Here is an 18,276-nt window from a genome sequence, read left to right as displayed (position 1 = left end):
AGGGGAAAGAAATGATGGAAAATTTGCAATTTGCACTCGAACACTAGTGTAAATATCCAAAATCTAGGCTTCGTGTACGAAAAGAAAAGAGCTTCCAACTTCGTTTTAGGGTCACCGCATTTCTTCTGATATCTGAAAGTAAAGATAAATGTTGAATATGGCAAAGTTTAACTTTTCACTCTAAATGGAGGTTATTTATGCAAAATATAGGTTTTGTTTTCGGAAAGAAAGTGAACACTTTCTAACATCGTTATAGATTATTGTGCGTCTAGTTAAAGGTAAGATAAGAAATTAAGTTCAGGACAATATAGTTTTCTTCTCTATTAATAGGTAGAATAGAAAAGAAAATGATCTAACTTACCTATGGCACAGTTAGGGCCCTCGTAGCCAGCCATACAGGTACAAGTATAGTTATTTACTCCGTCTGTACAATTTGCACCGTTTTTGCAAGGATCAGAGTCACATTCGTCGATATCTGAAGAAGACAAATAAATGGTGGAAAATTTGCAATTTGCACTCGAACTCTAATGTATATATCCGAACTCAAGCATCGTGCACGAAAAGAAAAGAGCTTCCAACTTCGTTTTAGAGTCACTGCATTTCTTCTGTAAGAGAAGCCATACAGGGACAAGCATGGTCACATTTATTGATATCTGAATGTAGAGATAACTGTTGAACATGGCAAACTTTTCACAGGAACTCGAGGTTATTCATGCAAAATGTAGGTTTTATTTTCGGAAAGAAAGTGAACACTTTCTTACATCGTTCTAGATCATTGTTGAACATGGCAAACGTTTCACAGGAAATCGAGGTTATTCATGCAAAATGTAGGTTTTATTTTCGGAAAGAAAGTGAACACTTTCTAACATCGTTCTAGATCATTGTGTGTCTAGATAAAGGCAAGATAAGAAATTAAGTTCAGGACAATATGACTTTGTCTTTCAGGACAGTATGACTTTTTTCTCCACTAAGAGGTGAAATAGGAGGCAAAATGATCTAACTTACCTATAGCACAGTTGGGGCCCTCGTAGCCAGCCATACAGGTACAAGTATAGTTATTTACTCCGTCGGTACAATTTGCACCGTTTTCGCAAGGATCAGAGTGACATTCGTTGATATCTGAAAAAGAGAAATAAAAGGTGGAAAATTTGCAATTTGCCCTCGAACTGTAATGTATATATCCAAACTCCAGGCTTCGTGTACGAAAAGAAGAGCTTCCAGCTTCGTTTAGAGTCACTGCATTTCTTCTGTAAGAGAAGCCATACAGGTACAAGCATGGTCACAATTATTGATATCTGAAAGTAAAGATATATGCTTAACATGACAAACTTTCTACTCGAAATGGAAGTTATTCATGCAAAATATAGGTCGTGTTTTTGGGAGGAACCTGAACACTTTCTAACATCGTTGTAGATCATTGTGTGTCAAGTTAAAGGCAAGATAAGGAGTTAAATTCAGGACAGTATGACTTTCTTCTCTACTAAGAGGAGAAATGGGAGGGAAAATGATCCAATTTACCAATAGAACAGTTGGGGCCTTTGTAGCCAGCCAGACAGGCACAAGTATAGTTATTTACTCCGTCGGTCCAATTTGTACCGTTTTCGCAAAGATCAGAGTAACAGTCGTTGGTATTTGAAAAAGAGAAAAGACTGTCGCGACATGGTAAAATTGAGAGACTTGTTCTGCTTTGAGAACGGTATTTTGTCATTCTTCTTACAACTCTTTTGGGTTTAATACGGAGGGAGATGTTGATGAGTAAAATCTAGATGTTCTCTTTGTTTCAACTACATTCTACACCTGTAAAAAAGACGTAATGATTTAGTAAAGATTACTTTAACGCCGAAACAGATAGACTTTTCATAATAAGATTTGTTGAACCAGGCCTTAACTCGAGTTTCACATGGAAACGCGTCCTGTATAGCTCTGGATTGCGTATCGTCAAAATGGTCTTGTATTTCAGAAATTGAGGAAGGTGATACGAATTGTATTACTAGGTGAAGGAATCAAAAAATTTCCACGAGCATGATACAAAAAAGAAAAATATGAATCCACCTCAAGAGTCGAAACTCTAGTAATGTTGCGGTGGGATGCTCTACCACTGATCGCTGTTTTTACATACAATGAATTAAATAAATGTAAATATTTTCCCTTTTTTTCGTCCCGATAATGGCTTAATTAAATGCGATAGTCTCAGTAACTTTCGACAAATTCGTCGGCCACTTCATTCTGTCGATTTGGCTGAAATTTGGTATGTAGTCTTGCTTTAGGGTCCTAATCACAAAATGAATAAAAGTTGCAGTTATTTGGTTTGGCAATAAAACGGGAAAGCGCACTTAGTCTGCCCATGCTTGACCGCCAATATTGCGGATCGAAGGTGATCTTTTGAATTCAATTCAAGTCCTATCGTAAAGATTTCTCAAAATCTCGTGATATCCATGAAACAGTCTTCCTTCTTCTTAACATTTATTTAAAAAATATGGCAAATATCTGATTTTAACAACATTAGATCCCAATGCTCTAAGGTCGCTTACGGCCGTCTTGAACAGTGAAAAATTTACCCCAACTTAGTAACCGAATATCTCCAGTGTTACCTCGATCCAGGAATTACTACTTATTATGAACAACGTTTGTTCATAGATAAACAGATCTCATAAATGAAAGAATGTGGGAAATGAAACGGTCAAGGAAAAAATTATGAGCCCGTAGTGACCTAGCTATGTTTGAGACCTAGTCCTAAAAGCTCTTAGATTAATCCACCGATCAGAAGAAAACGGATAAAGTACATTTATCGTCCAGAAAGTTTCCTAATACTATGGAATATCTTTTGATTTAAAATAAACGAGATGATTTCAAGCAAAATTGTTGCCATGGGATGGTTTTTGGTAACTAATGGAATGTAAACAAGCCACGCGCAATTACGCTAAATCCTTAATCGAAATTATTTGAACCATTGGTAGCAGTAAAGTCTCTGTCTGAGGGCCAGGTCAGTCGCGGCGAATTCAACATCAGTATCAGTAAATAATGATTTTTGAATTGCTACCAAGATGTTGGACGCCTGGCAATTGACGGTAACATTCTCTGAGATTGAATGAATGAAAAAGAAAAAAAAACCGATCAGAATGAACGTCATCATCGTAGAATCCTCTGATCCCTGCAGAGCTGTGATTTCTGCCCAATTTTATTTCGATATTCATGAGTCATTATAAACGATATCTCGTAATTCACGATTCCCAAATATTGAACTCGAAAAATAGTGACTCCATCTGATGGGACCGCCTTGTTTCACTGATGATCCATGTTCTGCATCAGATTACCCCCCCCCTCCTCCCCTGCGCCAGCTATAGTTGGTTTCAAAGATTTGTTTACAATTGAGTGTCAGGATCAATCTGGGATTGATTCGATTTTGTTCTAGTATGCTCTGCGATCAGTATTAAAAACGCACATCGCGTGCATCTTTTCGATCAATCAGAAACATCAGTACAAACAATTGTAACTTGATAACTGGTATTTTTCCGCTCTTCAGGCCATCTCCATGTCATTACGTCTCCAAATTCTCATCGGCTCCTTATGGCACTTTTAGCTCTTCTGATTGGTCGTTCTGTGTATTTTGGAGTTAGTTTAAAGACACAGTCGAAACGTTGAGCCACAAAACCTAAAAGCATCGAAGCAATAAGAATGGCATCCGCGTTTTCTTGACTGAAAAGCAACCCTAGTTTAACGAAAACTGCTTCTTAACAACCGTCTACGCAGGATATAGTTTTCCCCATCGGGCACTCATGTTGATTTTTGCGTTACCGTTACCCCTGGTAATAACACTTGTGTTAACCTTTTTTTTTGCTAATCTCCACTAGCATCATAAAGACTATTTCCAACTTTAATTGTCATGTGATACTCAACCTATCATTATGATAAAAATCATATTGCTTTAGAACATACCTGGAACAGCGTAAATCTCCACTCTCAGGCATATAACGTTGGAAACTGGCTCAAACCGCAGATGTGTCGCAGTTACGTTTGTTGTCAAGGCATGGAATGTAGCGACATCACCACCGGCTGAAGAGGCATGAAAGGTCTGGAAAGGTACCGAAAACGTCAATACTTCAAAATCCATGGAAGGAAACAGGAATGAGGGAAATTAAAGCTATTGATTCTCTTCTCAGTTTTTAAAAAAATTCGAAACCATTTCACATGTCGTGTTTTAGTTCTGAATACTCATTAATAACAATCGGTTGTTAATAGACACCCAATATGAGGACCTAGAAGAATTCAAGCCTGTAGGTTGCTAACACAAGAAAGTCAAAGGCAAAAGGTATCGACTTCAGCTTCGAGGCAGTGAAAATCTTAATGACAGCGGCAAGGGACCTAGTAATCAGGACGACAACACCAAGGGAAAAAGTCTATGAAAAACATCTTTGCATTTTCACCAAGAATTCGCTAATTGAAAGTAGCGTTTACCACTTCGAAAGATTCCAAGAAATTCCCCCTTTGAAATATCATACGAGGAAAGTGCAGAGTTCCAAAGAGAAAAAATCAATGAAAACAAAAGCTGCGATGAAAAAGAAAACGTATAAAGACAACAATAACAATGCTATGCTGTGTATAAGTTGGTTTAAAAACCTTATTAGTAATGCTGGCTATTGAATATCAAGTCCAGCTATGACCTCGGTGCTGGAAAAAAAAGGGTGTTGCGCGTATATAATTGAATGATTTGAGGATCAAATTATAAGATCTCTGGTCGGTGGGAATAATATTTTCGCAAATTCAAGAAAAACATTTTGAGCCCACCTTAAGGTGGATATTGATATTCAAACCAGTCACGATAGAAAACAGCTATCTTCAAATCGTTTACATAAAACCAATTTGATAAATCCGCTAGAGAAACAGGTTGATAAAAATTAAAGGTCAATTATTTACCTGCCCTGAGTCAACTTCAGTAAAGTTTGATCCGTCTGTTGAAGACTCAAGCGTAAAGTCTGTAGACTCCGAACCACCAGGCTTTCCTTGTACTTCGACGCCGCATATTACGTAGCTTTCACCCAAGCTTATTTCAAGATATGGATCATGGTCACTACCATTTGCACACCAGGCACCAGTTCCAGCCAGGCGACCATCTTTGGCTGGAAAACCAGGGAGCACCGAGCTTGCATTCATGTAATCATCAGGGATCACTTTCAGTTCATCACGAACACCAATAGGAGTGTCAGAACACGAACCTGAACGTTTGCAATCAAACAAATGTGCTTAATTTTTCGAGAATTTTACACGGACAAAGGTGCAATACATATAACTAGTAGAATGCTCAGTCCACCTCTGTTTAATAAGGCCACAGTGTGAGAGGTCAGTAAACAGGCTTAGCCAAACTTAAAAGCTGAGCTTCAGTCAGTTTATTTTACGGCCCAGCCCTTAACTTTATCAGAACTCCTTACAAAGTGTCGAAGAGTTTTTTTTCCCGAGCTGTAGATTGTGCAATAATGAAATGAGAACCCCAATTACTACGCTGTTGGTACGAATAATCATATGACGTTCGCGCCCAGGAGCGTCCAATACACCGATTTACTTTTGAAAGTTTTAACAATGTTATGACAGAGGGCCAATCGTATAAAAAAGATTTCAAAGGGAAAAACCATAACGTATGACTCAAGACGACCTGCATTAACTGCGCGATGCATTTTTAACAACGCGATTTGTAAAAAAGCTTATCATTTCATGTAACAATCATATCCTGAGATTATTTTCTTTCACATGTTCCACCAATATTTTCTTTGTTAATAGCTAATTTTTACTTCTCTCTGGCAAGGATTAAAATGCTGTTACTGGATGCAATTTATGTTACACCATTTTATAAGAAACGTGTTCGTATTTCTTAACGAGGCAAGTGGTGGAAGGTATATTTTGCGATATAACAAACAGTACGAATACAATTTTTTGAACGGTGCAAAAAAAAAACTAATGAATTTTCTAGAACTCCTATTATATACAATGAATTGAATGCACGTTTATCTTTCTTCTCCTTTTTATTCCGATAACGGCTTAATTAAGTTGCCAAAATATTGCGTAACCTTCCCTTGAATATTTTAAAATTATTTCTATCTCTCTGGTTGTCATTTTTTTATTCATCACTGTTCTGAAGTAGCTATTTCATTTCGCAGTCTGCTGAATTCCCTTCAGTTTATGCACAGTTACCAGTTTAACTTTTCACTCGAAATGGGGGTTATTCATGCAAAATGTAGATTTTGTTTTCGGAAAGAAAGTGAACACTTTCTAACATCGTTATAGATTATTGTGCGTCTAGTTAAAGGCAAGATAAGAAATTAAGTTCAGGACAATATAGTTTTCTTCTCTATTAATAGGTAGAATAGAAAAGAAAATGATCTAACTTACCTATGGCACAGTTAGGGCCCTCGTAGCCAGCCATACAGGTACAAGTATAGTTATTTACTCCGTCTGTACAATTTGCACCGTTTTTGCAAGGATCAGAGTCACATTCGTCGATATCTGAAGAAGACAAATAAATGGTGGAAAATTTGCAATTTGTACTCGAACTCTTATGTATATATCTAAACTCCAGGCTTCGTGTACGAAAAGAAAAGAGCTTCCAACTTCGTTTTAGAGTCACTGCATTTCTTCTTTAAGAGAAGCCATACAGGGACAAGCATAGTCACATTTATTGATATCTGAAAATAAAGATGACTGTTGAACATGGCAAACGTTTCACAGGAAATAGAGGTTATTCATGCAAAACGTAGGCCTTGTTTTCAGAAAGAAAGTGACCACTTTCTAACATCGTTCTAGATCATTGTGTGTCTAGATAAAGGCAAGATAAGAAATTAAGTTCAGGACAGTATGACTTTTTTCTCCACTAAGAGGTGAAATAGGAGGCAAAATGATCTAATTTACCTATGGAACAGTTGGGGCCCTCGTAGCCAGCCATACAGGTACAAGTATAGTTATTTACACCGTCTGTACAATTTGCACCGTTTTCGCAAGGCTCAGAGTGACATTCGTCGATATCTGGAAAAGAGAAATAAATGGTGGAAAATTTGAAATTTGCACTCGAACTGTAATGTATATATCTAAACTCCAGGCTTCGTGTACGAAAAGAAAATAGCTTCCAACTTCGTTTTAGAGTCACTGAGAAGCCATACAAAGACAAGCATAGTCACATTTACTGATATCTGAAAATAAAGATAACTGTTGAACATGGCAAACGTTTCACAGGAAATCGAGGTTATTCATGCATAATGAAGGTTTTTTTTCGGAAAGAAAGTGAACACTTTCTAACATCGTTCTAGATCATTGTGTGTCTAGATAAAGGCAAGATAAGAAATTAAGTTCAGGACAATATGATTCTGTTCTCCACTAAGAGGTGAAGTAGGAGGCAAAATGATCTAATTTACCTATGGAACAGTTGGGGCCCCCGTAGCCAGCCATACAAGTACAAGTATAGTTATTTACACCATCGGTACAATTTGCACCGTTTTTGCAAGAATCAGAGTCACATTCGTCAATATCTGAAAAAGAGAAATAAATGGTGGAAAATTTGAAATTTGCACTCGAACTGTAATGTATATATCTAAACTCCAGGCTTCGTATACGAAAAGAAAATAGCTTCCAAGTTCGTTTTAGATTCACTGCATTTCTTCTGTAAAGGCAGCCTTACAAGAACAGGCATAGTCACATTTACTGATATCTGAAAATAAAGATAACTGTTGAACATGGCAAACGTTTCACAGGAAATCGAGGTTATTCATGCAAAATGTAGGTTTTTTTTCGGAAAGAAAGTGAACACTTTCTAACATCGTTCTAGATCATTGTGTGTCTAGATAAAGGCAAGATAAGAAAATAAGTTCAGGACAATATGACTTTGTTCTCCACTAAGAGGTGAAATAGGAGGCAAAATGATAAAATTTACCTATGGAACAGTTGGGGCCCTCATAGCCAGCCATACAGGTACAAGTATAGTTATTTACACCGTCGGTACAATTTGCACCATTTTTGCAAGGATCAGAGTCACATTCGTCGATATCTGGAAAAGAGAAATAAACGGTGGAAAATTTGAAATTTGCACTTGAACTGTAATGTATATATCTAAACTCTAGGCTTCGTATACGAAAAGAAAATAGCTTCCAACTTCGTTTTAGGGTCACTGAGAAGCCATACAAGGACAAGTATAGTCACATTTACTGATATCTGAAAATAAAGATAACTGTTGAACATGGCAAACGTTTTACAGGAAATCGAGGTTATTCATGCATAATGAAGGTTTTTTTTCGGAAAGAAAGAGAACACTTTCTAACATCGTTCTAGATCATTGTGTGTTTAGATAAATGCAAGATAAGAAATTAAGTTCAGGACAATATGATTCTGTTCTCCACCAAGAGGTGAAATAGGAGGCAAAATGATCTAATTTACCTATGGAACAGTTGGGGCCCCTGTAGCCAGCCATACAGGTACAAGTATAGTTATTTACACCGTCGGTACAATTTGCACCATTTTTGCAAGGCTCAGAGTCACATTCGTCGATATCTGAAAAAGAGAAATAAATGGTGGAAAATTTGAAATTTGCACTTGAACCGTAATGTATATATCTAAACTCCAGGCTTCGTGTACGAAAAGAAAATAGCTTCCAAGTTCGTTTTAGAGTCACTGCATTTCTTCTGTAAGAGCAGCCTTACCGTGACAAGGACAAACATAGTCACATTTACTGATATCTGAAAATAAAGATAACTGTTGAACATGGCAAACGTTTCACATGAAATCGAGGTTATTCATGCAAAATGTAGGTTTTTTTTTTCGGAAAGAAAGTGAACACTTTCTAACATCGTTCTAGATCATTGTGTGTCTAGATAAAGGCAAGATAAGAAATTAAGTTAAGGATAATATGATTCTGTTCTCCACTAAGAGTTTAAATAGGAGGCAAAATGATCTAATTTACCTATGGAACAGTTGGGGCCCCCGTAGCCAGCCATACAGGTACAAGTATAGTTATTTACACCGTCGGTACAATTTGCACCGTTTTTGCAAGGCACAGAGTCACATTCGTCGATATCTGAAAAAGAGAAATAAATGGTGGAAATTTGAAATTTGCACTCGAACTGTAATGTATATATCTAAACTCCAGGCTTCGTATACGAAAAGAAAATAGCTTCCAAGTTCGTTTTAGAGTCACTGCATTTCTTCTGTAAGAGCAGCCTTACAAGGATAGGCATAGCCACATTTACTGATATCTGAAAATAAAGATAACTGTTGAACATGGCAAACGTTTCACAGGAAATCGAGGTTATTCATGCAAAATGTAGGTTTTTTTTCGGAAAGAAAGTGAACACTTTCTTACATCGTTCTAGATCATTGTGTGTCTAGATAAAGGCAAGATAAGAAAATAAGTTCAGGACAATATGACTTTGTACTCCACTAAGAGGTGAAATAGGAGGCAAAATGATCTAATTTACCTATGGAACAGTTGGGGCCTTCGTAGCCAGCCATACAGGTACAAGTATAGTTATTTACACCGTCGGTACAATTTGCACCATTTTTGCAAGGATCAGAGTCACATTCGTCGATATCTGGAAAAGAGAAATAAATGGTGGAAAATTTGAAATTTGCACTCGAACTGTAATGTATATATCTAAACTCCAGGCTTCGTATACGAAAAGAAAATAGCTTCCATACAAGGACAAGCATAGTCACATTTTCTGATATCTGAAAGTAAAGATAGGTGTTGAACATGGCAAACTTACTGCTCGAAATTGAGGTTATTCATGCAAAATGTAGGTTGTGTTTTCGGGAGGAAACTAAACACTTTCTAACACCGCTATAGATCCTCTACTAAGAGGTGAAATGGGAGGGAAAATGATCCAATTTACCAATAGAACAGTTGGGGTCCTCGTAGCCAGCCAGACAGGTACAAGTAAAGTTATTTACTTCGTCGGTACAATTTGCGCCGTTTTTGCAAAGATCAGAGTAACAGTCGTTGATATTTGGAAAATAGAAAAGACTTTGGCGACATGGTAAAATTAAGAGACTTGTTCTGCTTTGAGAACGGTATTTTGACATTGTTCTTACAACTCTTTTAGGTTTAATACGGAGGGAGACGTTGATGAGTAAAATCTAGATGTTCTCTTTGTTTCAACTACATTCTACACTTGTAAAAAAGACGTAATGATTTAGTAAAGATTACTGTAACGCCGAAATAGATAGACTTTTCGTTATAAGATTTGTTGAACCAGGCCTTAACTCGAGTTTCACATGGAAACGCGTCCTGTATAGCTCTGGATTGCGTATCGTCAAAATGGTCTTGTATTTCAGAAATCGAGGAAAGTGATACGAATTGTATTACTAGGTGATGGAATCAAAAAATTTCCACGAGCATGGTACAAAGAAGAAAAATATGAATCCACCTCAAGAGTCGAAACTCTAGTAAGGTTGCGGTGGGATGCTCTAACACTGATCTAAGGCGAATTATTTAGCTATCTATATAACATACACAGTGGGAATATAATTTCACAACAATGCCAAAAATCTTAATGAATTTTCTAGAACTGTTTTTACATACAATAAATTAAATAAATGTAAATATTTTTTCTTTTTTTCGTCCCGATAATGGCTTAATTAAATGCGATAGTCTGTAACTTTCGAAAATTCGTCGGCCACTTCATTCTGTCTATAATTTTAGAATTATCCCACCCAATTGTATGGTTGGTTAGGCATGCATGCTCCGATAAAGCTGAATTTTCCTTTTTGCAAAGAAAAACCGCTTTTTGGTGCTCTTTTAACCGTGTACCAAACTGAAGTTTGGTCTGTCCGATGTAATCGTTGTCACAGTCATTGCAAGGAAAAGAATAAATGGCGTCGGTTCGTTGTTCTTTAGTGACAGGATCCTTAGGTTTGGCGAAAATATGCCCCAAAGTCTGAAAAGGTTTTTGAGAAACTTTTATGTTGTGGCTATTCTTTTGGTTCTCTTGATGGGTTCAGTAACACCCTGTATGTAAGGAATAACAGCAAAACCAGTCGCTGGTTCCCTTTCATCAAGAGCGTTACTATTTGTAACTGGTTTTTTGGCAGTTACGGAGAAAAGTTTTTGTATAGCTATTTGCCTTTAGGACATTGGAAACATATTTCCTCTCCTCAGCCTTCCAATCGAGTGAAGATGGTAGACAGTCAGCCCTCCTAAGTAAAGTTTTGGCTACAGACTTTTTATGGCAAATAGGGTGGTGAGCGGTTTTTTTTTATTTTTTTTCAATTATTTTACTTTCCTTCATAATTATTTTACAATTTTGTCAACAACAAGTACGAAAATTGAAATTTGTTTTGATTTTGTAGCGAACACTGTGGTATCAATGAGCTTCAAAATTGGAAAAGTTCTCGTTTCTAACAGAAAGCCAAATTTATTATTTCAGTGATTAATTTCCCTTTTTAACTTCAGCTTATTTTCCAGTTCTCGCGCCACTTCCTTATCCCTCTCATTGCCGCCGAAATATAAATGAAATATGGTTTCTTAGGTCTTGGGTCTTAACTTTCAGGGGTCTTCGTTTTTGCTACAACCGAAGTTCAGTGATGAATTCATTGTTTCGTTTTTCATGTAGATTAGGTGTAAAGCTAACTTAGAGCCATCGAAAGAATTTGAAAAAATAATCTCCACAAACAGTCTCTAAAAGCAAAATAGATCTTAGGGTAAACTCAATTGGCAACTGCGTGCGCATTCCAACGAGGTGATGTTTATTTCAAACAGCACTCAATTCATGTCTATGCCCTCAGTGAGAGCGCCTCATGTTGAAGAAATGTAAAATGGTTTCCGTGTTTACATAGCCTGATGTAAACAACCGGGAGGTTGGGAGAACACGAGATCAGCGTAGGAAACCACGACGCGAAGCGGAGTGGTTTCCAGCTTATCGAGTGTTTATATCAGGCTATGTAAACACGGAAACCATTTTACATTTCTTTTATAAAGTAACTAATGAAAGGGGAACGAAAACCGTGTTTACATACGCTCATGCAAAATGGTTTTATGGCCAATCAGAGCGCGCGTACTATTTGAATTATTTTATAAATACATTTTAGGCTCACCATTGGTGCAAAAGAGAAAAAAATTGCAAGGAAGCATCCTGAAAGGTTGGGTTTTCTTTTTTAAAATTATTTCTCAGTCTTTCTGGTTGTCTTTCTGTTTAATCATCACTTTTATGAAGTGGCCCTAAATTTCACTGCCTCATGAGTCAAGTCGCCCAGGATTAGTACGGGGGAATGGTGTTGAAAAAATATGTTGTTTTTGTCTTAAAAAGGCATAGCAGGAGCTTTTCGGCAGATTTCTTTTCTTTTCGCGTGAGACTGCGAGCGCTTTTCTAGCAGAACACTTGTTTGGTTTGAGTGATGAGCAGAAATCCTTGAAAATGGCTTGTTTAATTTTGTTTTCTTTTGTATCCTTTAAATTTGGTTTCTTTGCTTTTAAGTCCCTTAATTCAAGGATATAACTAAAAATCTCAAAACTACGTTCAGGTGTGATGCAATAGCCGGATTTTAAGTTTCCAAATATTATTGTTGCCTTTACACCTTAATTAGCTACAATTCTATAGAGAAACCATCTTACTTGTTGTGCAGTTTATATCGCTGTAACCAGCGGCACAGGCACAGATATAGCTATCTCCATCTGATAAACAGGTTCCACCGTTCTGACAAGGACCAAATTTGCAGTAATCTGTAAAAAAGAGGCAACGATTAAGCAACCGTAGGTGCTAAAAAAAGTTTACACGGTTTTTTGTTTCAATTTGTTGAGATAATTCTAGGCTCCTATGAAGCAGTAATGAGCGTATGAGATGACGGAATGCTCAGGGTATGTATTCTGATTCCTTTGAATTTAATCACATAGTTTGAAATTCTTGTCTAATAACGCAGATTTGTATGCCAATCACAGTGATAGTCAAAATTCCCCATCGAGAAGGCTGTAGTGGGGCGAGACATGCAAATCGTCCCTTTTTCGTTTGTGGATTCACCTAACCTACATTACTCGGATTCATGTCACTTCCAAACCTCCTGTGACATAAATTGACTCAGTGCAGTAGTATATGAGTATGTTTTGTTTTAATTGTCTACAGTTGTACAGTATCCTGATTTTTCTGTCTTTAGGTTTCCTGTCTTTAGGTTTCCTGTCTTTAGGTTTCCTGTCTTTACATGTCATACATATATATATATATATATATATATATATATATATATATTTTAAATTTGTCTGATGATCGCGTGAGCGTGAAACTCAGTCACAGAAAAGTTATGTCTTATTAATTAGTTCAACCTTCATGTATATATATATATATATATTGCGGGAGAGACTATAGAGAGTATACAGAGAGACTATCACCTATCGTAATATATATCGCGCTCTACTCCTACGTATCGAGCACGGTAAAACGGAAAAATCAATACACAGACTCCCTATATATATCTATATACTTTACATTTCTATAATTTAATTTCCTTTTTTTTGAGGAAGAAGCATCACAGAAAACAAGCTGAAGTACTAAGCTATATTGCATCAAGGTCTAGAGGTAAGGGTAGATTCTTCATCTTTCTATAAGTGACGAAAGTTTGAGCTAAATTTGTCAGTCGATCCGTAATTTTTTACATCCGCGAGTCCACTTATTTTTCATGATTCCCTTCATCTTTTTATGGCTAGATCTACCGATCTTCCAAAATACGAACCCCTTAACTATCTTTACAGGACCTATCAAGGAAGACTTGGAAATGTTCGCTCGTCGGCTTTTTAAAAGCCCAAGAGCTACCGTTTTATGATAGCGTACTTACTCAAATAAGGGCAAATTATGTCAAATTTGGGATCATCCGGATCTGCTCTAGTATCGAAGACAACGTTGTGGTAAAATATTTCTCCATCTTTTGAGATATTGAGTGCAGTTCCACATGTCCCATGGGTAATGTAAAAGTAGAAAGTATTTGAAAAACCAATAGCTTTACAGTTCCTGTCATTGAGAGCCAGGTCAGTCGCGGTGGGAGGAGGGTCAGGAAATAATGATTTTGGAATTACTACCGAGATGTAGGACGCCTGGCAAATGAAGGTAACATACTCTAAGATAAAAGGAATTAAAAAGAAAAAACTATCAGCATGAACGTCATCATCGTAGAATCATCTGATCTGCAGAGCAGTGATTTCTGCCCAATTTCATCTCGATATTCATGATTCATTATAAACGATATTTCGTAATTCATGATTCTCAAGTATTAAACTCGAAAACTAGTGACTCCATCTGATGGGACCGCGTCAGCCCCCCTCCCCCTCTCCTCCCCCGCGCCACTTAGCTTTAGTTGGTTTCAAAGATTTGTTTCCAATTGAGTGTCGAGATTAATTCTAATTGTGTCGATTTTGTTACATTATGCTGTGCGATCAGTCTTAAAAAACGCGCACCACATGCATCTTTTCGCTCAATCAGAGACAAAAATACAATCAATTGTGACTTGATCACTGGCATTTTTCCATCTTTCAAGCTGTCTCCAAGTCATTACGTTTCCAAATTCTCATGAGCTCACAATGGCAGTTTGAGCTCTTCTGATTGGTTTTTGTGTGTGCTTTGGAGTTAGTTTAATGACACTGAGTCGAAGCGTTAAGCCACAAAACCTAAAAGCATCGAAGCAATAAGTATGGTGTCCGCGTTTTCTTGAATGAACAACAAAACCGGGTTATGTAAACCCGGATAGGACGTATCTTGCTGTTTCCTCCGTGAGTGGCGTGAAATAAGATATTTCGTAAACCCTCTCTCTCAAACCTGGTTTAACAAAAACTGCTTCTTAACAACCGTCTACGCAGGATATAGTTTCCCCATCGGGCACTCGTGTTCATTTTTGCGCTACCGTTACCTCCGGTAATAACTCTTGTGTCAAGCTTGTGTTTCCCTTATCTACATTAGCGAGAGCATTATAAAGACTATTTCGTACTCCAATCGTTATGTGATACACAACCTATCATTATGATAAAAATCATATCGCTATAGAATATACCTGGAACAGCGTAAATCTCCACTCTCAGACATATAAAGTTGGAAACTGGCTTAAACCGCAGATGTGTTGCAGTTACGTTTGCTGTCAGGGCATGGAATGTAGCGACATCACCACCAGCCGAAGAGGCATTAAAGATCTGGAGAGGTACCGAAAGCGTTAATACTTCAAAATCGATAAAAATAAACAGGATTAAGGGAAATTCAATTTATTGATTCTATAATAAGTCTTAAAAAAAGTCGACACCATGTTACATGTCGTGTTTTTGTACCGAATATTCATCGATAACAATCTGTTGTATAGAAACCCAGGAGAAGGACCCAGAAGAATTGAAGTCTATAGGCTGCTAATACAAGGAAGTCAAAGGTAGAAGGTATAGACTTCAGCTTAGAGGCAGTGAAAATCGTAATTGACAGCGGCAAGGGACCTAGTAATCAGGACGACAACACCAAGGGAAAAAGTCTATGAAAAACATAACTTTGCATTTTCACTAGGAATTCGCTATTTGCAAGTAGCGTTTACCACTTCGAAAAATTCCGAAAAATTCCCCACTTCGAAATATCATTTGTGGAAAGTACAAAGTTTTAAAGAGAAAAAATTAATGAAAACAAAAGCTACGATGAAAAAGAAAACGTATAAAGACAACGATAACAATGCTGTGCTGTGTTGTGATACTACTTTTGATATAAGTTGGTTTAAAAACCTGTTTAGTGATGCTGGCTATTGAATATTATGTCCAGTTCGCTATTATGTCCTCGGTGCTAGGCAAAAAATGGGTTTTGCGCGTATATAATTAAATGATTTGAGGATCAAATTATAATATCCCTGGTCGGTAGGAATAATATTTTCGCTGATTCAAGAAAAATATTTTGAGCCCACCTTAAGGTGGAAATTGATAGTCTAAAGCATCAAATTCAAACCAGTCTCGACAGAAACCATGGATATCTTTAAATAGTTTACATAAAACAAATCTGATAAACCCGCCAGCGAAACAAGTTGATAAAAATTAAAGGTCAATTATTTACCTGCCCTGAGTCAACTTCAATAAAGTTTGATCCGTTTGTTGAAGACTGGAGCGTAAAGTTTGTAGACTCTGAAGCATTAGGCTTTCCTTGCACTTCGATGCCGCATATTATGTAGCTTTTACCCAGGCTTATTTCAAGATATGGATCAGTGTCACCACCATTTGTTTGTGGACACCAGGCACTAGTTCCAGCCAGGCGACCATCTTTGGCTAGAAAACCAGGGAGCACCGAGCTTGCAGTCATGTAATCATCAGGTATCACTTTTAGTTCATCACGAACACCAACGGGAGTGTCAGAACACGAACCTGAACGTTTGCAATCAAACAAATGTGCTTAATTTTTCGAGAATTTTACACGGACAAAGGTGCAAAACATAAGCGCACAAAATTAGTAGAATATTCCACCTCTGTCTGATGAGGCCATAGTATATGAGGTCAGTAAACAGATTTAGCCAAGCTTAAAAGCTGAGCTTCGGTCAGTTTATTTTACAGCTCAGCCCTTAACTTTATCAAAACTCCTTACAAAGTGTCGAAGAGTTTTTTTCCCCGAGCTGCAGTTTGTGAAATAATGAAATGAGAACCCAAATTATAATGCTTTTAGTACGAATAATCATATGATGTTGGTGCCCAGGAGCGTCCAATACACCGGTTTACTTTTGAAAGTTTCAATAATGTTATGGCAGAGGGCCAATCGTATAAAAAAGATTTCAAAGGGGATAACCATAACCTACGAATCAAGACGAACTGCACTAACTGCACGATGCATTCTTAACAGCGCGATTTGTGAAACAGCTTATCATTTCACATAACAATCCTATCATGAGACTATTTTGTTTCACATTTTTCACCAATAGGTTCTTTGTTAATAGTTAATTTTTATTTCTCTCTGGTAAGTATTAAAATGATGTTACTGGATACAATTTATGTCAAACCATTTTATAAGAAACGTGTTCGGATTTCTTAACGAGGCAAGTGGTGGCAGGTATATTTTGCGATATAACATAAACAGCACGAATACAATTTTTTGAACAATGCAAAAAGACGCTTATGAATTTTCTAAAACTCCTTTCAAATACAATGAATTGAATACATGTTTATCTTTCTTCTCCTTTTTATTCCGATAACGGCTTAATTAAGTTGCCAAAGTATTGCGTAACCCTCCCTTGAATATTTAAAAATTATTTCTGTCTTTCGGGTTGTCATTTTTTTTATTCATCACTGTTCTGAAGTAGCTATTACACTTCACAGTCTGCTGTGTTCCCTTCTGTTTTTGCAGAAATTGGGCCGCATTCAATGATTTTTCGATGGCAAAACGTGAATGATGCTTTAAGGGTGAGAAAAAAACAAAAGCAGGAGAAACTTTCGAGCGTAGCTAAGAAAACTAATTGTTACCTGCTTTTCTAATAAGTTTTTCGGGTTTTTTTGTAAAAAAAAATGTCACGCGAACGAGTAATAGTGGACGCAGGAAGTTATTAGAACGACGGGAAGTTGAGAGCAGAAATGAAATGATGAAATCCGTCTCTATATAGGCGAATAAGTTGCTAAGTTTGTGTAACTAAAATGCAGAAGTTTTCACCCATGATAAATTATTAATAATATCAGAAAAACCATCTGTTGCAATTCGTCCTTGCTTTCGCGAAAAGAAAATGATCAAATAATTTTTATCAATTTTACTATTAAAACGCAGTATTTTAAAAACTCGATAAGATCAAGTCTTTTTCGTCTGCTTAAGAACTGACCATAAATAATGAGCAAATTTTTCAATACTGATCATAGCAAGCGAAATTCAATCAGTGTGGGCTTGAGCAAGTATCGAGACAAATTTTGTGCTTATGCGTCGATCAATTCGAAACTTCGACTTCCCTACCCTCGGGAAATAAAACTCTTGAAAATTAGTTCCTTCAAATTCCCGCCCTCGGGGTCAAAATTATGTTCAAATTTCCCACCCAGTTCATTTTTTGAAAAAGGAAAACTCAGCGATCGTGACTTTCTACTCATTTACCAAGCTTTTAAACTCTCGACCTTGTAGACCTTTACTTCTGAGCCATTCGCTCGCGAAAATGAAGTCCTCAACCCTCCACATTTTGAAGATAAAACACGTAAATTCCACAGGAAAGACTTGACATATCCGGTTCAAGTTCACCACCCCAGCCGCGGAAGGTTCCAATTTCCCATCTCACGGGCACGACGACAGTAAAATACCCGTGGGTTGCCCGGGGGAGGGGGATGTTGAAACCTCGATGCGTTATATCTTAGAC

At 37.1% G+C, this 18,276-nt stretch overlaps 1 protein-coding gene across 3 annotated transcripts in view; it reads right to left on the bottom strand.

Moving 5' to 3' along the window:
- Nucleotides 1-18,276, bottom strand: part of LOC131789123 (mucin-like protein) — a 46,586-nt gene that overhangs the window by 19,093 nt on the left and 9,217 nt on the right. The window contains exons 6-20 of one of the 3 annotated variants that reach the window (XM_066169616.1): nucleotides 16,020-16,324; nucleotides 14,998-15,133; nucleotides 13,792-14,070; nucleotides 12,581-12,688; nucleotides 9,450-9,563; nucleotides 8,936-9,049; nucleotides 8,413-8,526; nucleotides 7,913-8,026; nucleotides 7,398-7,511; nucleotides 6,898-7,011; nucleotides 6,382-6,495; nucleotides 4,915-5,213; nucleotides 3,937-4,072; nucleotides 1,006-1,119; nucleotides 362-475 (exon numbers count right to left, since the gene is read on the bottom strand). In XM_066169616.1, coding sequence (XP_066025713.1) covers nucleotides 362-475; nucleotides 1,006-1,119; nucleotides 3,937-4,072; nucleotides 4,915-5,213; nucleotides 6,382-6,495; nucleotides 6,898-7,011; nucleotides 7,398-7,511; nucleotides 7,913-8,026; nucleotides 8,413-8,526; nucleotides 8,936-9,049; nucleotides 9,450-9,563; nucleotides 12,581-12,688; nucleotides 13,792-14,070; nucleotides 14,998-15,133; nucleotides 16,020-16,324 — 2,289 coding nt within the window. The remainder of the gene's footprint in view (nucleotides 1-361; nucleotides 476-1,005; nucleotides 1,120-3,936; nucleotides 4,073-4,914; nucleotides 5,214-6,381; nucleotides 6,496-6,897; nucleotides 7,012-7,397; nucleotides 7,512-7,912; nucleotides 8,027-8,412; nucleotides 8,527-8,935; nucleotides 9,050-9,449; nucleotides 9,564-12,580; nucleotides 12,689-13,791; nucleotides 14,071-14,997; nucleotides 15,134-16,019; nucleotides 16,325-18,276) is intronic. The other 2 variants (XM_066169617.1, XM_066169618.1) reach the window with 2 other exon arrangements.

This window comes from Pocillopora verrucosa, chromosome 7 (assembly GCF_036669915.1).
Source record: "Pocillopora verrucosa isolate sample1 chromosome 7, ASM3666991v2, whole genome shotgun sequence".
Classification (NCBI taxonomy): Eukaryota; Metazoa; Cnidaria; class Anthozoa; order Scleractinia; family Pocilloporidae; genus Pocillopora; species Pocillopora verrucosa.
The sequence above is the reverse complement of the archived record's forward strand: the minus strand, read 5'-3'. Positions and strand labels throughout refer to the sequence as shown.